This window comes from Austrofundulus limnaeus, unplaced genomic scaffold (genome assembly GCF_001266775.1).
Source record: "Austrofundulus limnaeus strain Quisiro unplaced genomic scaffold, Austrofundulus_limnaeus-1.0 Scaffold2, whole genome shotgun sequence".
NCBI classification, from domain to species: Eukaryota; Metazoa; Chordata; class Actinopteri; order Cyprinodontiformes; family Rivulidae; genus Austrofundulus; species Austrofundulus limnaeus.
Window position 1 is genome coordinate 7069549 of NW_013952404.1, and position 22390 is coordinate 7091938.

Sequence of the window (22390 nt, forward strand, 5' to 3'; positions counted from 1 at the left end):
AGCACTGAGGGAAGCGCACTGTGTATCATATTCACTGAGAAAAGCAAGGGTCTTAGGGGGAAGCGTCATGCAACATGAAACACTACAAACTTCAGGGAAAAGGAGAGGTTTCAGAAAATCCCAGCATTCCGCTTTTTTATTTATTAATTTTTTTCCCTTCTCGTCTTGTGAAAACCGCCTCCAACACAATGAAATCGTGGCAGGGAGATGAGGTTGTTAACCACCAAAGCTGTCCCTTCTTCCTCAGCCATCCTGTCCCTTTAAGCTCCTGAGTCTTTACAGGGACCGTGTGTTTCTGTGGTGTTGCACTTCGGCATGTGGCTGCCATTTCCAGAAGCATTAACCTTTTGGTCAACACCCACCCTTCTCGGAATGTTTCTGTGTTTATGGATGCATGAAGTGGTTTTGGCAGGTTGATTGCCTCGTAAACTTGGATTGATAATTCAGTTTTACCTAGACCTTAGCAAAATCAGTGATTGGTTTTTGAGTTTATATACATTATAATAGGACCAAGTCGACTCTGTCCTGGGAAAGCTTCTCTCTGTATTGATTCTGTTTGTTTGGTTTATTTAGAACAAGTTAACTCAAAACAGATACTCATTTTAGGCAAAGAATAGAGAAACAAAAGATCAATAAAAACTTACAAAGAAATAATTGTTATTAAAAAGTGCACAAGTATCGCTACACTTTTTTTTGTATAACTTTAACTAACTCATCTCGTTGGGATTAATGCCGTTTTTAAAAACTGTTTTACATACATGTTGAGAGCAGTGTTTTCTAAGAATACATGATAGACTTTTAGTTCCAAGTTAGTGGTCAGTTCAGTGTTTTCAGATTTGTGCTTGATTATCCTAGCAGCTCTTTTAACACGTTTTTTGTCTGTTATGATTGGTTTTTCTCCTCCTCAACAGGAAAGAAAGAATGAGCTATATTGCCTCAATATTGTACAATATTATGTACAACATAGTAAATACATGCCAATGTTCCCTTGATGATTTAAAACTCAATGAACTTAACAACAAGTGGAAATCCTGGGACTCTGCTGTGTTTTTGTTTTTGAGGCTGTGAAATTAAAAAAAAAGATCATAGCAATAAATACTTTCTGACCAGATGAAAAAGTCATATGTTTATGAAAACCTTCTAAAAATTAGTCACCTAATCTTAAAAAATAAAGCTTTTTGACTGGCTTTACATTAATTAAATTAAATTATTACTGTACACCAGCAGTAACTTCAAATGAAATGTGTTATTCTGTGAAGCTGAATAAAGTTCAAATTGTAATCAACATGTTAGGATTATTTTATACTTATCAGTCTTCTTTTTGCTTCAAATGTGTGATAATTTCAAGTAAAATGTTTAAGTTTAATTTTTTGCTTCCTTATGAGCACTTTGCTCCCTTCTTGTTGACCTGCCCTGTCCTTTGTTTGGGGTCATGTAAAGGTATTGTTTGCTGTTGCGTTCAGTAATTTCCTCTGTAAACATTGTCCACCTTTGAGGAGTAAAATTAGGTCATGGCTGCAGGAAGTCTTGTGTCTGCAGCTTAACAGTCAGCTGGGACATTTAACCTTTTTGTACCAACTTGGTCTCTGCTGTAAAATTAGTTTTTTTTTTTGTAGAATAAAAACGTTTGAAAGTTTGCCAAAGATGTTTTGGCAGAATATTATTTTGTAAAATGTTATTCTTAAGAATTGGTTATTGTAGTCTAGTTTTATTTATAACCCTTGGTGTTTTGTTTTAAAGATAATTAGCGTTTATTAAAGACATTTTTTCTGTAACACTAACAAAGACGACCTCCTCTTGTTTGTTTGTGTCTCTGCACAGAGGACGGACCCTCAGCTCCTGGCCCAATTCTATTACGCTGATGAAGAGCTCAACCAGGTGGCCACTGAACTGGACAGCCTGGACGGCAGGAAAGACCCTCAGAGATGTACCCTGCTGGTCAACCAGTTCCGATCCTGTCAAGTCAGTACCGAGAACAAATGAAGTTATCATCTTTCCCTGCCTTCCTGTGTAAACGACGCACAAAAATAGACCTTAAGTGGAGCAAAGCTGGCATCAAGATGAATTAACCCTCAGCTCGTGTTTCATTCTGAGCCATGATTGCTTGTTTTTATTTTCAGAWTCCTTTCTTTCACATAATCACCTACTCTTACCATTGATTTGGTCTCAAAAATGAAAATAGCAAGTGTCCTTGTTATTTATTCCTGGATGCAGTCATGGTGACTGTTTTACCAAACACTACTTGGCTAAATTCCTGATAAGGTGAGATGGGTTGAGGTTTTCTGGAAGCAGTCCGTTTCATCTTGGCTTAAACAGCACACTGAGCGATGTGTCATGGGCAGGTTTTTAGAAAAACCCTGTAAAACCTGCACTTTTTGCCAAAGAAATTACATTTAGAATCAGAATAAATTCACGAGTTCAGTAAAATCTGAGCGACAACAATTTAAAGAATAGTCTTAAGGTAAGGTAGTAAGTTTCTGCACTGTTTGCAGAGGTAAAAGCTGTTGTTTTAGGTGTTTATAGCACTGACAGAGCAGGAATTAATACAGGTAGTGGGGGGAGGTTTCATCTGGCCTGTTGTGCCTTGTGCTCCCTCCCACTGGCAGGGCACGCAGGGAGAACCACTTAATAAGGTCATCACTTGATCCCTGGTGGTTCTGGTTCTTCCTTTTCCCTGCCAAGCTGTCGCCTGGGTTTTCTTCAGAGTTTATTTTCTGTCATATTTTTGTAGTACCTGGAAGTAATCCACATTTTTCCCACAGGTCTTTTTAAACAGTTTCTCGAGCTCTCTGTTCTTGTACGTTCTTTTAAAGTTTCTCTCAGGACAGTGACTGCGTGTTAAAATGTATTTTCAGTCCTAAGTCTGTCCCATTTGAGTTGTTTGTTGTTTTAATCAGTTTTACTCGAGAGATGAACTAGCTTGCCACACCTTATCTGCATCTGTAAATTGTATCCTGTTGCTGGCAAACTATATATGACTGTTATTTTTTGAGTCCTAGAAAAGCTATAAGCCAGAATTTTGCTATATAGTGTTTGAGTTTTAAGAATGAGTAGAACTGGATGAGCAGAGAGTAAAAAGAAAAGGACTTTGAAAACTACAGAAGGTGAACTGGTGTAATGGTGATGTCCTTTAGCACCGATCCTCTGTCAGCAACAACCTGACGCAGGACCTCAAAGATTCTTCATCTTTTAATTGATCAGCCGAAGATTAACCAGAAATGGTTGGAATTTAAAGGTTTTGTCAAGAAGTCGTTCTAAATAAATTAAAATGGAGAAATAAAGGCTGATGTAAGCTAAAATATACATGAGATAAACTGAAATTTTCATGGTAATAGKGTTTATAAAATGAATAATTCAAATGCTGAACCTTTTGTCTCAAGCTCAAGACTTTATTCAGACAAATGTGCTCTTATCCTACCAGACTCGCAGCACCTGGAAGCTTAACACAAGTGAAAATGACCATTTGTGTCCCGTTTGGAGAGATTCAGTCAACACATGTTCACACAGGAATAAGTGGTTAAGCTCTCCTTCTCAGAGTTTTTTTTAAATCTTTTCCTTGGGCGAGCAGAGAAAGACAGAGTTCTTTTCCTGATACAGTCTACAGCACAGCTGGGATTCAGTAAAAGACTCATTGTAAGTCATTGTTATGGCTGATAAACATGCCAGCAGCACATAAGTTCCTGATTTGTTCATGTTGTGTGTGAGACATTGTGTTTTCACTGCTGGAGCTTTACTGAGGCTGAACATCGCTGTAGGGCCGTAATGATCTCATGTTCTTGTCAAATTGTTTTTATTTCTTTCCTAATCAAATGTCTTCAAGCAAGGCAATTTAACTGATCTTCTTAAATGGGTGRCAGATGGATGCGGATTAGTAAATAACATTAATTAAACAAGGCTGCCTATCGTTTCTGTCCGTCCTCCCAACTTGTTTGCTCAATTTGGTTTTCTGTCACTTTTGTGTTTTGTCTGCAGGACAACGTGTTGAACGTTATCAGTCAGATCATGGATGAATGTATCCCCAACGACAGGGCCAACAGAGACTTTTGTGTCAAGTTCCCGGAGGAGATTCGTCATGACAACTTGGCGGGGCAACTGTGGTTTGGAGCTGAGGTAGCGTATTCCCTCCTGCATCAGCCTGGAAGAAAACAACCTCACAAAGTCTCTATTTCTGTTTTACATGAGCATTGATAATTGATGGTCAAGAGTCAGTATTAACTCTCGTAGACATAATTAACGGTGTACRTGTTTCTGCTTAGTGTTTGGCTGCAGGCTCTATCATTATGAACCGGGAGATAGAAAGTATAGCCATGAGACCCCTGGCTAAAGACCTGACTCGCAGCCTGGAGGAGGTACGCAACATCACAAGAGACCAGGCCCTGAGAGACCTTAACCTGTACACAGACCGCATGAAGGAGGCGTTACGACATTTTGACAGCCTTTTTGCTGAGTTTGAACTCAGGTAAGTCAAAGAGACATTATTGCATCCTCAAAACTAAACCACATCTGCAGGGTTTTCCCCAGAAAACCAGCTAAGCCCRGTGKTTGGGCCGCTTTGGCAGCCCACTATGTTTTTGTTAAAAAAAWWTTTTAAGTTGACAAGAAATTTGGTGATATAATGTAAAGTAAATATGTGTTATTGTAAAACATTTGTTGACAATACCAAAACACCAACTGTAGCGTGGATCACCAACCTTTTTTGAGGCTTAGAGCTACTTCAGGGGTACAGAGTAACAAAAAGGACTACTTGTTTGATACAAACATCAATTTACACGGCTTACCTTKAATTATAGTATTAATTAAATATTAATAATGATAAATGTATGTATATGTGTATATACTGCATGTCTCCCTGATTACATCTTAATGTTAAAAACTCACAAAAATGATCAATAATAATAATGGACTATGGTTGATATGATAAATCGTTCATAATAAGTGATTACAACTCAGATCTCAAAGTTCTCAGTTTTAAAACATTCTGGAGCTAGTTGTGTGTGGAGTGAGACGAGCCGCGCTGCCCCAGTCGGACCATGGATTTAAAAACCTAACCAGTCTATTAGGAAATTCATATACATGAACAACACATCAACAACAACAAACTAAATAACAYAACACACCACGCTACTGGGTTTAAAAATACCAAGGAGCTGTRTTTTTCTGTGGGTCCAGCGAGTTGCAGCCTTTTTTTACCCTGTTGTTGAACTCTAAAGAGTCTTTAGATGACTATGACTGATATTTTGCATGCTGACAGTCGTTACGATAGCTTTTTAGCTTTACTAATTTAGCACWTGCTCCGCAGGTCCACGTCTACTCTGAGTAAACAAACAAAGCTTAACCTGGCGGGGAKGCATGTGTCTTTAAGCACTTACTTTTATTAAGTTTCTAACCATTTTTTCCCTTCTTTTGTTGCCAGCTATGTGTCCGCCATGGTGCCTGTGAAGTCTCCCAAAGAATACTATGTACAGCAGGAGGTGATTGTGCTCTTTTGTGAGACTGTGGAGAGGTATGATGATGATCGTCCCTTAAAAAGAAAAAACCTTTCACTTACGTCTGTCTAGCATGAACTGGAAACAGGAAATAATGTGATTTCTTTTCTAATTGTGCCGTCTTGTTTGTTGTCTCAGGGCCCTGAAGTTGGGCTATCTCACACAAGACTTGATCGATGACTATGAACCTGCACTCATGTTTACAATTCCCAGACTAGCCATTGTGTGGTAAGTGTTGCCTGTCTTTCCATCAGCTCTTTTCCACCCTCCTCTAACAGAAAGCTAAACATGTTTTTTTTAGTGGGCTTGTAGTGTATCCTGAGGGACCTCTGAACCTCGACCGGAAAGCTGAGGACATGTCTGATCTCTTCAGGCCTTTTCGCACTTTATTGAAGAAAATAAGGTAAATTCCAAAAATGTTCACCAAAGAATTCCTTTCTCCGTCAGGTCTTTTTTTACTCCAACTCTTTCTAATGTTTTTTGCAGAGATCTCTTGCAAACTCTCACTGAAGAGGAGTTGATGACGCTGGAGAGGAACCTGTGTATTTCTCAGGAAGGAGAGTTGTCCACTGGCCAGGGGCTGGCCACGAACAACATACCAGCACAAGTCCAAGAGAATTGCTCATCCTGCAGCCTTACAAGTGACACCTCAAATGAGGAGGGTGAGGGGGAAGAGGAGCGAACGCCTGTGTTTGTTGTCTCCGAAAGGGAGGAGGAGTTGGCAGCAGTAGAAAATGGCTGGGAGGAGGTGGAAACCCAAAGTGGGGAGGAGGAAAGAGAAGAGGGCCTGCTCTGTGAGGAGGCGGAGGAGGCCGAGCTGGCGTGCTCCATGCAGTACGACGAGGAGGAGCTGGAGCAGCTCAACATGATGGTGTATCGCGTGGGCGACGAAATGTCCACTCTGCTGTCCCCACCCAGCCAGGGCCAGTCCCCGGCCCACCGTCCCGGCAGGAGAGAGCCTGGGGGCTCCAGTGGAGCTTCCAGCACTGAAGCCTCCCCGTGCAGGGTCCCGGGGAGTCAGGGAAAGACAGGCATCTATGTAGAGGAGGAGGACAGGGTCTTTTACATGGAGGACCTGGACGCAGCAGGCGACAGCATCACCGGCRTCGCAAAAGAGGCCAGGAGTCGTGTCGCCCCGTCTTCGAAAGAGTCGACGTGTTGTACGCAGCACAAGCTGGAAACACAACAGTACTCTGGTAGGAACGGTTGGTACTCCGAGACCACGTCGGAGCAGCCTTGTTCACAGCCGCGCAGCCTGAACACGCGCTGCTCTGTGGCGAAGCGGCCCCCGTGCACCCCTGCTCCGTGCTCTGAACCTCTGCCTTACAGCAACGGGTGGGAAATGGGTTTAGAAGGGACGGCGTCGGAAACAGCCGAGGTCATCGCCCACCGCATGGGAGGGATGAAGCTGTCCGCCACAGTCATCTTCAACCCTCGCTCCCCCAGCTTGACAGAGCTGGCGGTGGACAAGCTGCTGCTGCCTCGGCCACCTCCCTCTGAGATTGAGCCCTGCGGCCCCCTGGTGGCCACCCATTGCCTCCTCAACTCCTGCGTCTGCTGTGGGAGCTGCGAAGATGGTCATGAGGACATCACCGCCGAGACCGCAGGCCTCGAATTAGGCCTCGGTCTKGGACTGGAAAAACCTTCTAAGACCTCAGCTCCCGGCACCGTTATCCAGTCTGCTGCCTGCCAGCTTCCTCAGCATACTCATGAACCTTTCAGTAAAAGTGAGGTCGCCCAGCTGACTCCGCCTTCCACCCGCTGCTCTGCAGAGCTGCCAGAAGAGGATTCAAATTCCCAGCTTTGTGAAAAGTGCCTGGTGATGTCTTCAGGGCAGGGACATCTCTCTCAGGACACCAGCTCTGGAAGAGGGGGAGCGGTCTCCACATGCAACCACCAGCTGAGGACTGACAGGAAGCAGCAGGCCAGTGGAGGCCGGCAGAGCGATAAGGAGGTGGATAACAAAACAGAAAATAAAGAATTCAGGCGGGACTCCAAAGAGGACAACAGGAGAAGCTGCAGGTTTGTCTCTGAGGCTTGTAAACATTAATCTAGTGTTTTGTTTTTTATTTTATTTTTGGCTACATTTTTATCATATATATTATAATAATCATTTGGTTTTATTAATCTTTATTTTACCTTCTTCATTATCTGTTCCATTACCTGTATTAATTTCACCATTTTCAATGATTGTTTATTATTTTTTTATGGTTTATTTGGTTGTTTTTAGTTTTCAGAACTCTCCCCTCAGCTCTGTGTCAGGTAGTGACTGTGAGAGTGTGTCGGTAACCACATGTAGTCTTTCAAGCAGTTCATACACTCCCAGGTAACATTAAGTTCATTCATGTGTCTGTCTCATGGAAAAAAAACAACAACTAAATGGTATTTTTTTCTGGTTTAGACTTTAGAGTAGTGTTGATTAAAGTGTCAGTCACATCTCTATGAGCTCAGAGTGTTATAATTCATTGTTTTCTGCCATTAGATTGAAGCATTTTTAAATCTGGAACAAAGTTTCTCTGTAACCGATGAGTGTTTAGGGTTAACGTAAAAGTTCTTGAGCTTTTAAAACATTCGAAAAGTACTTTCTCTGCAGCTTTATAATAGGAGGTATAAAAAAATAAAATGCAATAGTTCCAGTTGTTGATCTTTTCATGAATTTTTAAAAAATGGCAAATGTTGACATCTTAGTTATATTTGCTTTTGTGAAAGAGATGTAATGAGATTTTCCTGTCTCCATCCAGTCCTGTTAGCAGTCTAACTCCCAGCTCCGGGATGTCGGAAGAACTGGACCAGCAGGAGATGAAGCTGGCTCTGCACGATACCAAGGTGGCAGCAAGGAACAAGATCCGATCCCGTTTTCACAGCAGCAGCGATCTCATCCACCGTCTCTTTGTTTGCATATCAGGTAAAGGAGGTTCATTTACTCCCTTCCCAGCCGGGCGACTTTACAGCTCCTGTCCTAACATGTGTTATCTGYGATGCAGGTGTTGCTGATCAGCTGCAGACCAACTATGCTAGTGACCTTCGTGGCATCCTCAAAACTCTTTTTGAAGTCATGGCAACCAAATGTGAGCAAGGAGACAACGATAAACAAAAGAAAGGTAAGCAGTTTCTCACAATAGTCAATTTGTATTCACAAAACTTTAGCTATGTTTGCGTGGACATGAGTAATCGTAATAATGGCCAATCAGAATAAAAATGCATCATTTAAATTCCCAATCAGAATATTCTGATCTAATTCAGCTCAGTTGGAATGAATTTTTAATCCCAATGAAAGAGGTGTTTATGCTGATTATAATCCAAACAGTAACTATGTTTACATTTGCAAAATTCTTTGATCGGATTGAAATGTAGTCCAATTAAATAATCTGAATGTATCGTTTACATGGACACAATCCGATGATGACGAGTGTTTACAAGCACCAGGCTTTTATTCAGAATAGAAGCACTGACRTGCGCAGARTTGTTCACTTTCCCTTAAAAACACAGAGAAAAGTTCTGCTTCCGTGATGAACGTAAACAAACATCTTCTGAGTTCAGAATGGCCCTGCTCCAGGTTTTAATAATGGTGGAGACGTCGCTGCACCCTCTGGTTGAGCGACAGGTGATGCACAGATTTTCTTTTCCTTTGGCGAAGCGGYGCAGGCTGTTTGTCTTCCTTCTTTATTGAATGAGAAAATGGGAGGAAAAGTTCTGTCTGCTGGAAACTACAGCGCTGCTGTCCTTCCCTCCATAAAAGAGCAGAAACCTCTGGATGAAAGTCAGCAGACATGCACAGTCAGGTCAGTTTTCCACAATCAGAATAAGATGATCAGATTAAGTGTTTACATGCACGCTGTTCGGATTATCAATCGGCATAACCACCTCTATCATTCGGATTACAAATTCATTCGGATCGAGCTGAATCAGATCAGAATAATCCGAATGGGGTGTTCACATGATGCATTTTTATTCCGAACGGCCGTTTAATCTGATTACTTATGTCCATGTAAACGTAGCTACTGTGACTAAACACTAGCTACGTTTACATGGACATAAGTAATCGGATTAAACGGCCGTTCGGAATAAAAATGCGTCATGTGAACACCCCATTCGGATTATTCTGATTCGATTCAGCTCGATCCGAATGAATTTTTAATCCGAATGATAGAGGTGGTTTATGCCGATTGATAATCGGAATGACGTGCATGTAAACACTTAATCTGATCATCTTATTCTGATTGTGGAAAACTGACCTGAGTGCGCAGGTCTTCTGACTTTCTGCTCTTTAGAAGAGGCGGAGCAACAGTGCTGTAGTTTCCAGCTGCGCTGCGCCACACAGAACTTTTCCTCCACGCTCTCAACAGATGAAAAAGGAGACAAACAGCTGACGTTTCACAAAAAATAAAAATAAACACTTATTGCTTCATCTGCAGCTCAACCGGGGAGTAATGACGTCTCTACCGTTATTAAAAGCTGACGGGTCCGTCCTGAGTGCACAGAAGAGCTTTGTTTATGTTTGTAACACGGAAGTAGAGCTGAAAGTTTACAACACCGCGCATGTCCGGACTTTTAGTCCGGYGCATGTAAACACTTGTCATGATCGGATTGTGTCCATGTAAACAGTACATTTGGATTATTTAATCTGAATACATTTCAGTCCGATCAAAAAAWTTTKTGCATGTAAACATAGCTACTTATTCTGATCATGTTATTCTGGTTGTAGAAAACTGACMTGACTGCACATGTGCTCCCTATGTCAACCTGTCATATTTCCACCTGGCTAGATGCTAATATGTCGGAGAAGCAAAAGCGATCCATTTCTATTAGAAACTTTGAAAGAGCTCAAAATCATTGAACGCATTGATGATTGAAAGTGTAGGAACATGCAGTTATTTCAGCGTTTATTTATTTTTGACATTTGTTTATGTTCATCACGGAAGTAGAACTAATTCTTCTGTGGTGTTTTAGGGAAAGTTTACAACTCTACGCATGTCAGTGCTTCTATTCTGAATAAAAGCCTGGTGCATGTGAACACCCCTCATGACCAAGTTAATTAATTTTGTGCCCATTTAAACGATACATTCAGATTATTTAATCCAAATACATTTTAATCTGATCAAAGAATTTTGTAAACATAGCTAAATGGTTCAGTTTTGTTTTCTTCCACTAAATCACAGTAAAACCCCTCCTCTGCTCTAACTGCCTTTATGAAGTCATCGTAACACATCATTTCCACTACTATCCCTAACTGGGCCGTGATTTTGCAGCTTTGCTTTTTAGCTAAACGGCGATCAATTTCTCTGTGTGGAAGTTTAAATTAGTTCTTTTATGGTGCCCAGCAGGTCCTGTTCTGCGCAGTGCAGTGYTGGAGGACTGCGCTCTGTGTCAGGAGACCATTTCATCATCAGAACTGGCAGCCAAAGCCCGGGAGGGCCAGTTCGAAGGTCAGCACATCCACAGATAGACCCTCAAAGAGTCTAGTTGTCAACCTGTTCCTTTTCCCTCCACTCTCCTGGCCAACATGGAGCTGGTGACACTTCTGCTGCGTGTTTACCGTTTGGTGTTCTCTCTCTCTCTCTCTCGCTCTCGCTCTCACTCTCTCTCTCTCTCTCTCTCTCTCGCTCTCCCTCTGCAGACCCTCCAGATTGGGTCCCTGATGATGCCTGCAGCTCCTGCATTGCCTGCAAGGCTCCCTTTACTGTCATCCGCAGGAAGCATCACTGTAGGAGCTGTGGAAAGGTACAGTAYGAGCTGCTTATTCTCCAAATCTGCAAAACTGTCAGAATTCTCAGTTCATTTTGCACCAAATGAAACTAATTATTATCGCAACAAATTCATCAAAAACTCTCGTTTCAGATTTTCTGCTCTCGCTGCTCTTCCCACTCGGCTCCCCTGCCTCGGTACGGCCAAGTTAAACCCGTCAGGGTCTGCACCCACTGCTACATGTTTCATGTCACGCCTTTCTACAGCGACAAGCCTACCATCTGAACCTGCATCATTACCCCCATAACACCCAGTCTGCTACAAGAGCATATGCAACAGACAGAAACGCAAATGCAACACTGCTCTGGTAATCCTTAATGGTCATGATTGTACCTCCTCAGCATGGCTTCAGAATAATGTCCCTGTAAAGTGAGACGAGCGCAAAGTCCAGACAAGAAAGCACAATGTGACGATCCAACCCRTTTATAAGAAATGCTAACGTGTCAGTGGACTCCAAAGTTTTTTTTTCTGTGCTCACCCAGTATGAGTCATTCTCAGAAGACTGAATGTTGAGGTGCAAAGAGGGAATGAGTTAAAAGAAGCAACTTTTTTACAGCAACTTCMTTTAGCAGTTTACGTCACCAAATCAGAACCAGAACCCCCACCACCCCCCTCTCTGACTTTAGGTGTTGATGAGAAGAGTTGTTAATTTTTTTTTGCTATGCTTTAATGAGCTTCCCACATCTGTGTCTGAGGACCACAAGACTCGAATCACTTAAAAGAATGTAAGTCAGAATCACCGTGTAAATGTCCCCAATTCTGGTACWAAAACATGTCATGTAAGCATTTTGATATTAAAATGAAAGTTGGAAAGTAATCTTCAGCAGGCCTCAAATATCAGCAAAGCAAAACWATTTTTATTTTTATTATTTGTTAAAGTTGTTAGGGTAATTAAGGTGCAAACTTTGTGTTATTTTGTGAGGGGAGTCCAGATTCCAGTGCAGGTGGTTATTACTTTACTGTTTAAACCAATACATGTTGTTCGCTACGAGGACTCCAGTGTAGATGAGATGGATATAAAGTATTGTCTTTTTGAAGCTCCAGAACGGAGAGATGACCTCTTATCACTTACTAACCTCATTAACACAACAATGTGAATAACTTGGTGTGGAGCAGAGGCCTTCTCAGGTGCAGACCTGATGTTGACCAATGATTTTTCTTTTCCTCATTAATATTGTGCAATATTATTACTGCTAACTCACGGTTAAGAAACAGATCCTTTGATATTTAGTTATAAGCTTTCTTTCTGGAGAACAAAGTTGTGTTGGATCAACGTCAGCCAGAAACAGAAACAGCAGCTTCTTTCTTGCTACTTTTGCAGCGATAGCTAACAAAGTATCTTCCGCACTTCCAAGATAATTCTTTCTACATCTGGATGCTGTAAAGTGACCAGTGTGGGTCTTAATGAAATGTTTTATTTTCTTCGTTCTGCTCAGACTTGAAGCAGTCCCTCAGGCATTATCTGTTCACAATCGCCTATCTACTGTTTCATCTTTCTGAATTACATAAAAACTTTCTTTGAAACGTTGCAAAATTTCTTTTATAAAGAACACTAAAGAGAAGAAGCTGTAAATTACCTTTATGTTTAAAAAAAATTCAAGCAGTAATAAAATGGTAAGAAATTCCATTATTATTTCAGAGCTTGGTCTTATTTTGTAAAACTCAAATTCATTTCCACAATAAGAGCTGTGTAATATATTCAACAAATGTTATATAGTTTTAAATGCGATGTATATTGAAATAAATGATCTTTTTTCTGTTTTGAAAAATGTCTGAGCACTTCTTCTGGAAATAATGCTCTGATAGTCACGATTTTGATATTTTCTGACTGGATGTTTTGAGATTCTCATGTTGCAGCTGAAGGATTTTTAATTATGAGAYAGTTTGGCCTGGTATGGAATAACTGCAGGCAGAGCGAAGTGGGTTGGAAAATGTAAATTTTTAGTTATTATGAAGATAAGAAAATACATTGAAGTTTCTATTTTTTCCATGTAATAAAAAGAAGGTTATTTTTAAGAGGAATTGTCTTAAACTTAAAGAGCAATTATGTTAAGTTGCTGAGTCAAACCTTCAGATTATTCACAGCATGAACAGTGATGTCAAGTTGAGGTAGAAAATGTCAGCTCTCAGTTTATTTTGTCTGATTTTACAAATGTTTTTCTTTTTTTATTACCATTACCAATTACTTAGGAATACACTAATAAACTTGTCACAGGTTTTCACATTTTATGACACTTATGACAACTTGAAAGATTTTTAGTTTGGACTCATCATTGCCAAGACTCATTGCCACCAGTTTTCAGTCTTTTTTAAAGTATTTTCTTTTTAAAAAATCTTATTGATACATAGTATTCACTTAAATTATTAGTTTCTGAAAAGAAAAGTGTGACAAACATTAAACTGTCATAAATTATGTTTAACATCTTTACTTTTTTCTACAGTTTTTCCTGTAGTTTTAAAAACTCATTCTGATTTCGTGMTGTAGTTAGACCTCCAGTTATTTTGTCCCAAACTTGCCTACAAATATTTGGAAAAACTGCTGACGAGATCCCACTTGTGTCCTTTAATATATTTTAAATAAAAAGCATAAATGCNTTTTTTAATAAAAAGCATAAATGCTTTCAAATATTTTTATTGGTATTTTTAATAGAAACAATAAAGAAAATAGAAGAAAATGTTTTTTCTGGGTGGTAATGAGGTGCATACAATTAAAGCAATTTTTTTCTAAGTTGTCTCTATGGTTTGACACAACACTGGGCCATCCTTGCAGTTAAATGTCTTTTTTGTGACCTTATAATAACTTACTTGTTCACAGTTTGACGTTGCTCCTATTGCTCCTAAAACGATACAGTCTTGCAGTTGTTACAGAACTGATGGCCTTGCTCTTTCTGGCTGATAAGCTTGTTYTAATTGTGTTACAGTCTTGCAATCAGATCACTCTCAGTTATCGAATATTTTCTCCATAATAAAATCAACAGTCAAGGTCTAGGAAAATATACAATTACAAAGAAAAACAGCAATGCAATTTCCGATTTGTTTGCGACATSCAATGGTTTTGCTGGGAGCAGTTCTCCGGAGTGACCAGCAGGGGGCAGCACTTCCTCGCGGTGTGACGTAGAAGACAGTATTGTCTCTGTGAAAGCAGAGGAAGTTTTTGATTTTTCTTTAACATTACGGTAAATATTAGAAATTTATTCTATCATAGGTTGTAGTTGAATATTTACAGCTTTAGGTTTACTTTGGGAGTTCGCGATGCCGGGTAGTTTAATCACCTAAATGTAAGCTTTTAGCCGTACAAACACAAGGGTTTAATTGTTGTAATATTTGTACCGTGTAATCTCGTCGGCCCGGCAGCTGTTATCTGTTTCCTCGTACATTAGTCTGGCAGCTGTGTGATAGAGGATAAAAAGAGCTTTGAGTGTGATAAAGAGTTAATGGTGTCCGGCGGCCTCTGCTGGCTGTGATTGGCCCGCAGCAGCAGCTCTGGGACGGTCAACAAGTCTCCGCCGTGTGCTCGCTAAAAAAAAGAAAAAAGTCCCTGACTTGTCTCGGACGAGAAGTAACTAGTACGCGGACCGGACCCCGGGGTTTTATTCGTGATATTCACATCGTGAAGTCTTCTTAGAAGTCGTCCGGTTTTTTACCGCAGCATTAAATCCGTTATTTTCAGGCTGAAAATGTGCTGAAAGTTTTCAGAGGTCGGTGGGAAGTGGACCGCTGTCACTTTTGATTCATGGACTCAACTCGGACTTTAGCGGAAAAGCATTTCTGTCAACAGGCTGGCAAGAGGCTGAATTAATTCACTCACTATCAAGGTATGTTGTCCTCAAAGTGTTCATTACATCCTTATAAGCTGCACCATTCTTCCAGGACTTCCTAATTTGCATAATAATAATAATAATAATAATAATAATAATAATAATAATAATAATAATAATAACTTTTGTGTTTCTTTCACACTGAAACTTTTGGCTCATTAAGACTTGTTTCAGGTGAAAAATGTGATTCTATAAATAAACAACTAAACAAAATGTTTAAACATGTTTCTCACAATCATTTATASAGAAAATGCACTTTATGTGAGCATGTTTTGTGTTTTTTTTTTCCTTGTTATGCACAAAAGAGTTGACTTATTTCAGTTTGTTTGTATAATTTTATTGGTAAAGTCTTCATAAAACTAATGAATCCACATGTCTTTCAGATATGAATTTGTCTTTGGACGGTATGGACATCCTGAAGATTTTGTTGTTCATCTCTGAGGCTGTTTTACTGACCGACTGCATACGAGGTGAGATCTGCTAATGTCGTAAACATGGAGGGAAACATCAGGGCTCGTTAATAACTGAGCTGACTGGCCAGTTTCCTGTGTGAGCACCAAGAAAGTCTCGGTTGTATCGTCTCACAGAAAAGTAAGAGACGGGAAAGTTCAAACTTCTAACAACCAAAAAAAATAAAATAAAATAAAATAAAATAAAAAATCCAAGCAGGACTTAAAATCAACATGGGGTAAGGAAAGGAGAGAGGGCAAGCCAGCCCCTGTCCCTTGCTGGAGTGTCTTTTCGGTCACTGCTGTGTGTGAGTCTGCACATTCACTGCAGCTAAACCAAACAAACATCCATCAGCTTCCCAGGGTGAAAGAACGCAAGTCAGAGTCCAGCTCTCCTGTGGCTGGCAAAGAGACTGTCTCACATCAGCTCGCTTCCCCTCAGTCCTACCAGAGTTCACAGCGCAGTTTATTGAGCCAGTGTCAATAATTTGTTTTATAAAGACAACTCAGAGTGAGCTTGTCAAGAGTTCATTTCTATGATTTCATCCACCTTGTTGATGCAATCCGCTGGCATCAGTCAATGACCGWGCTTGAAGCTGCTAATGAGCGAAACCTGAAAACCAGGCATGTTTCTGCAGCCTTGGCTGAACAGTTTGACTTTGTAACGCTGTCTTTAGCCTCCTGCCGAGTGTGGAGGTGAATTGAAAAGGTGTCGGATAAGTGCGATACCTGCATGTGTTGTGGCTCAAGGTGGATTGGGCAGGAGGGGGGCCGGCAGCAGTTTAGAGGGGGTGATTAGATCTGCGGGGTTTGCAGACAATGCCTCATTCACAGCGTGGCAGCCGTGCATTCACGGCACGACTAAACCAAAAGTAAACAAGACGGGGAGGCTAAATGAGATTAGACAGGCAATTTTGTATGTTTACAGATTAACGTATGTCAGAGAAGGAGAAAACCCAGAAGGCCGTGAGATGATGGAGAGCGCTATTCCAGAGGGTCCAAACTGACTCGGATGAAAAGAAGAATTTATTGTAGCCCGTTTTTCACAGTTTCCCTCAAAGTGGTTGCAGATGCTCCAACAGATGCACACAGAGCACATATGTGGTTTGCAGAGACAGTCAGTGATAAAGAGTGATGCTTGACAATCTACGAGCTGTAAATATTTCACAGTTCTCCCAGCAGAAGCAGAAATACAGTGAGTTCAGTGTTACAGTCCAAAGGCAACAGCTTGTCTCCGACACGCTGTGAAATACAGTCGGGAGGTTCTGACTTGTGCTTTTATAGCGAAGCAAAGGCCAGCAAAGCTGTAAAACCGTCCCTGTAAAATTTAACAATGGATGATGACATCTCTGACAAATGTAAATGAAATTATAAAGAGCATCTTGTCTTTGTCTCACGTGTGAAACTGTAAAAACACAGATGTGTYACTGCTGTTATCTAAACGTTTCAGACTTGGCACCTGAAACAGCAGTAAGATTTTCGGCCTGTTGCTGTCAGTCATCGGAGGGATATCGGTCACAGGACCCCTGCCCTAAAACCACACACACACACACACGCATGCACGCATGCACGCACGCACGCACGCACACACACAAACACACACGGGCACTCTCCCACTTTACTGCTACAACTCTGGTATTTGCCAGAGCCTCCACACTTCCTCCATTCCTGGCTCTTCCATCCTCCCCTTCTGGTGCCGCTCCTTCCCCACCAGCTGGAGAAGGTGCTCAGTGATTTGTCCCAGCAGAACCTCTAATCTGGTGACAGTCTCGGGGACCACTGGCCTCCACAAAGAATTCAATCGCTCGGACATATGGCGCTACCAGACACAACCAACAATGACCATATAGCACGCACACAACCTTCCTGAGCTTCGGTAGGCTCTGAACTTTTCTGGAAAGTGTGCATTTTATTGTGAAGTTACATCATATAACAAGAAAAGTACCCTGAGATAAACACTGTTCCAAAAGCTTTTAAAATAACAAGGCCATTGGCTCTCTTATATAGTTTTCCATTTCCTTCAACCATAATGAGGCTAGTTTCTCAGCAACAATGTGCCCATAAGACCTTTTATTTTTTTAAAAAGCTCCTGAATAGTAAGCGGGTTTAATAGTGTTGTTCTGGCTTTTGGCCCAAGTTGTACGCCTGAAAAGGAATAATAAAGATTGCACTAAAAATTGTTGTTCATATATAAGATAAAGTTCCTCCCATGCACACCCATGAAATATTCTATCCATATCTTGCATCCAGTCCTGTCTGCCACACATCTCAATCTTTTCTCCTGCTTTTCYCTGCTTTTCCTCCCATTTACTACCACTGTAAAGTCAAAGGAAGTAAGTTAAGTTAATGTGCCGTCGTTAAAACGAGGCATGACTGACCTTTACTCCCACCCACCCTCTCTCAGCTCTGTTATTTACAGAGCTTTAGCCCATTTGCGGAGAACAATAGCTGGATTATTATGTGTGGTGGTCCCTTCAGGTTGGACAGAGCAGCAGTAATTAATTTTAAACAACTCCTGATCCTTGTAGACTGCTCTTATTCGCTAGCTATTAGCGCTCGCAGCAGACTCGCTTCACTGAGGTGCTGAAGTTTTAAAAGTGCGTGAGAAGAAGGTTAATCTGAGAGGGAACAAATGCTGTTTTCTTGCATCTGAATATATGYATGTTTTTATTAGGGAGGCTGAAATTACCCAGAAAAAAGTTATGATAATGAGACATCCAAAGAGCACATAGGGCAATTAAGAAAACCTCAAGAAATTCCCACTCCCTCTACCCCAGGTGGAAATAATATTCCTCCTGGTACAATCTTTCTGTTTCTGTCACGGAAATAATGTTACCACAACTGCTGCAGCCCACGTTTCCCATCTTTCAGCACACACTGCCGACCCTGTCAGTTCAGGAGGAAACGTTTGGAGAGAGGAATGTGTCAGWCTTCACCCCTCTGAGGGGTAAAGAAAGGAAAGGACTGTAGCTGTGATAAGTAGTCATAATGGAGGTCAGTTGCTGTTTACTTTAGTTGGGTCATAAAAACCCTGAGTGCAGCGCTCTCCTTGCTGCTGGCTGACTTTAACAGGCTCTCCAATTAACATTCATGTGGAATTTCAACTTTGGTTTCTGTATTTATCACTTTCAGCTGTATGCTAATGTTCCAATGAAAAGATTTTTTCTGAAGGAATTCCCATGTCTTTATGTGTGTGTGTGTGTCTGTGTGTGTGCGTGCGTATGCAATGCTCATTAGTTTGTTTGGGCAGTTGACTCTGGGCGTGCTTTCAGACCACACACACTCTTCCTGCCGGCTGAATGGATTTGCGTTCAGTTAAATAGAAGTCCTTTTTGTCCCTTGTTAACCTTCATGGAGCTGCTCACAAAGTGCACACGGAGGTGTCAGGGCTGCCACCATTCAAATGATAATCGACTTTATGCCTTTCTCAAGCCWGRCTTGCACCATTTACCAGACGTATGAATACCAGATTTTAGTTAATTGACAGCTGCTTGGTGTTAAATAGCGTCTGATGAGACCGGACCCTGCTGCTGTGTTTACACCCTAGGGCGAAGTCTAAAGAAGGAGTTTGGGGGGTGGGGGGGTTGAAGGTGGTGGGGTCCGCCTTGTTGGAACCTTACAAGTGACCTTACAATAACATGTCAGACCCACAGTGGGATAYGTTTGTCTTGCGCAACCTGTCCTTCTAAAACTTTTTTTTCTCCTGTCCCACTTCGTTTTTTTTTTCCCTGTTTTGTAACCAAGTGGTGGCGACCCTCCCCACTCCCTCATCTTACCTCTTGTCCATTTTGTGCTCCACAGCAGTTCACTCGCCCACTCTAGTAAGGAAAAATGACAAAATTCCAAATATTCCTACTTTCTGTTCCTCAAAGGGAACATTGTTAGGGTTCAGATCATGAGTTTGTGTGTACCTGTGCACAGGGTATATATAGGGTATAGCACTTTATAATAACTGCACCTTCTTTAGCCTTATTTAATCATGAATAAATGGTTAGTTAAMCTTMACATCATTACATAAGGAAAGATTCATACTTAATAAGTTATAAATTAATACATTTAACAATGCTTTACCCATAAAGGCTAATTAAGTCAAAACAACATACTTATTGTTTATTCATGCTTAACAACTCATGATCTAACTATTCTATATACTGTATMTGTATATAAATGTTCATGTAGATGTACTTTGACAGCATGTGTTAGACATGTATTAATGGTTAGAGAAATGTTTGAATTTACTATGATTTTGGTTTGATTCCAAAGGTAAAAAGGAACTTGTGGGYCTTCTGGGTAATAACAAATACATAAAAACATATAGTCTTCACTTTAAAAGGACTCACAAAAAGACTACTAACTAGGGATGTCCCGATCAGATACTCAGTATCGGTATCGGTGGCACATATGGCCATTTTTCTTTAATACTTCCAACCTTTTCACTTGGAAAGAAATAAAGAAATAAAGCTATCGGATCGGTATCGGATCGGTATCGGATCGGTATCGGAAAGACTGATCATTAAAAAAAAATGGATTGTTTCAGGAGCCAGAAAATCTGGATCAAGACATCCCTACTACTAACTACCAACAACTGCCTTAATTATTGATGCACTGCAGGATTTGTAGATAGTCAATCAAACATTGTCTAACCATTAATACATGTCTAGCACATGGTGTAAAAGTACATTTATATGAGCTTTTACATACATATACATACAGTATATAGAATAATTAATTCATAACTTATTAAGGGGGTTATTATATATTTTCAATTCTATACTGAGTAACTGTTACCTTCAGTTGTAAATGTGTATCAAAAATAAATTTGACTAAATGCCTTGAAATTGGCCTCTGTCTTTTTAAAACCTTTCTACCGTTTCTGACACTCCCACTTAAGCATGTCTTCACAACAGTGCTTGGGGGAGGGGTGCTCTGTGGGGTGTGAGCTTGGCTGGGGACTGCCACAAACAATTTTTTTTATAGTCGATTAATCACTATTATGTTTTCGATTAGTCAACTTATCGGATCATATGTTAATTGACTATAAAACATACAGCTTATCGTGCCAGAATGCAGCTGTTATTATATAACCATCATTAGATTTTAGCTATATGCTAACTAAAAATAAATGCCATGGAAGGCAAGTTCTGCTCTGCAGATATTACACAGGTTTCTCTTTCATTTTCTTAAAATGATCCCACACTTTTGAGCTCCRTTGCTGGGTAGCCATGATACCAGAGCCTGTCTGTATAATGTCTTGTGACGTCCACGGCCTACCCCAGTTACCACTACTGTGCATGTGTGTCAAGGACAGAAAGGCAGATGTGGCAGTAGAAGGTGTCAAAGCAGTTTGGAGAGAAAGAGAAAAAAAATGACTAATMGACTATTAAATTAGTCATCGACTATTTTAATAGTCAGTTGTTTACTAGTCGACTAATCATGGCAGCCYTACTGGGGACTGAGCTCCAGGGAGGAGTTTTGGGTAAATAGGCGGTGCTTTGTACCAGCAAGAATTAAAGCAGCTCCATGTGGCCACCACAGAAAATTTAAGGATTTCTTTCATGAATGAGTCAAAGCAACACTCTGTATGTTTTTAATGAAGGAATGGCATAATAACATGATATAAAGCTAAAAAAAAGTCTAACTAACCATTTATTAACAGTTAGGTAAGGCTAAATTAGGTGTAGTTATTAWAAAGTGCTACATCCCTGGTTCAACTTTACGTCATCTTACTGATTCTCCTCATCTTCATAAAATGAGCCTGATTTCTGCAGAAGTCAGGAAAAAATTATCATAGTGTTCACAAAAATGTCTATAACTCATCTAATTTTACAGATGTTGAGTTAAATTTTTGTTCATTAGTAGCTGMKAATCATTCTCAGCTCACTTTCCAAGCACTAACTTATTGCTCAAGAYCTATTTATGAAACTTTCCCAATAATTATTGGAGTCACCTTTAAGYAAAACAGCTGTAACTGCTTTTTCARCATCTGATTATTTTAGTCTAAAACTTGTGCTTTACTTCGTGGAACTTTTTATTTCTGTTGTTGTTGAGTTCATATTGACAATAAAATAGCCCCACAAAAACYAGAACTCCTACTCCTTATGGACTGTTTATGGTGACCCTCAGTTRTGTTTGGACTGAGCAGGTTCGGACCTGTTTAACAGTCGTCATTGGGATGTTGGTGAATAAAAAGCTCATGATTTAAGCTTCAGATTGTTTTCCTGCCCTATTTTTCTGGCTGTGCTGTACTTGCCAGAGCCTGCTGRAATCATGCTGCTGAAGTCTTATGCTGACTTATCAGAATATCATATCAGGCAGTGTGAATGCCCTGGTTTTCATATCAGCACAGGATGAGGTTTCTGTCTTTGTTTTTCCATGCGTCATAACATCGCTCATTGTTTTCCTTCTTGTTCTGCTCCTTTGGATTCAGACAGGCATCGGAGTGTTACCCGACTTTGGCGCCTAGCTTTTAGAGGATTATGAAAGTTTTAACGCTGATGTTTTTTCTGTTACCTTTTCCTCAGAGCCTTGACAAAAAAAAAATAAATAAAAAACTCTCTCACACACACAGGTTTGTTTTTATATCCCTGTGGGGACCATGGATTGACTTCCATTCATTTTCTGGTAATTTTATAGCCCAAATCTGACCATTTACCCTAAAACTAAACTATCTGACCCTAAAACTAACYTAAAMTCAATTCACACCTTAGTTCTAAACTGAACCCCTGACCCACCAACATTATTTATCTCAATGGGGACCRGACTTTTGTCCCCATAAGGAACAGTGGTCCTCACCAGTGTGTACTGGGAAAATGGTCAAAAATTGTCCGCACCAGGTATCAAAAACCTGTACACACACACACACACACACACACACACACACACACACACACAC

At 40.5% G+C, this 22390-nt stretch overlaps 2 protein-coding genes across 4 annotated transcripts in view; both read left to right on the top strand.

Moving 5' to 3' along the window:
• Positions 1–13000, top strand: part of zfyve28 (zinc finger, FYVE domain containing 28) — a 26755-nt gene extending 13755 nt beyond the window's left edge. The window contains exons 2-14 of one of the 3 annotated variants that reach the window (XM_014013735.1): positions 1822–1962; positions 3973–4110; positions 4257–4459; positions 5414–5503; positions 5625–5714; positions 5788–5889; positions 5973–7508; positions 7717–7812; positions 8228–8391; positions 8471–8587; positions 10808–10912; positions 11104–11207; positions 11325–13000. In XM_014013735.1, coding sequence (XP_013869189.1) covers positions 1822–1962; positions 3973–4110; positions 4257–4459; positions 5414–5503; positions 5625–5714; positions 5788–5889; positions 5973–7508; positions 7717–7812; positions 8228–8391; positions 8471–8587; positions 10808–10912; positions 11104–11207; positions 11325–11456 — 3018 coding nt within the window. In that variant the 3' untranslated portion in view covers positions 11457–13000. The remainder of the gene's footprint in view (positions 1–1821; positions 1963–3972; positions 4111–4256; positions 4460–5413; positions 5504–5624; positions 5715–5787; positions 5890–5972; positions 7509–7716; positions 7813–8227; positions 8392–8470; positions 8588–10807; positions 10913–11103; positions 11208–11324) is intronic. The other 2 variants (XM_014013744.1, XM_014013754.1) reach the window with 2 other exon arrangements.
• A 1809-nt stretch (positions 13001–14809) lies between these two features.
• LOC106521282 (fibroblast growth factor receptor-like 1) overlaps positions 14810–22390 on the top strand; it is a 35083-nt gene continuing 27502 nt past the window's right edge. Inside the window, exons 1-2 of the mRNA XM_014013799.1 lie at positions 14810–15046; positions 15433–15519. Coding sequence (XP_013869253.1) covers positions 15435–15519 — 85 coding nt within the window. The 5' untranslated portion in view covers positions 14810–15046; positions 15433–15434. The remainder of the gene's footprint in view (positions 15047–15432; positions 15520–22390) is intronic.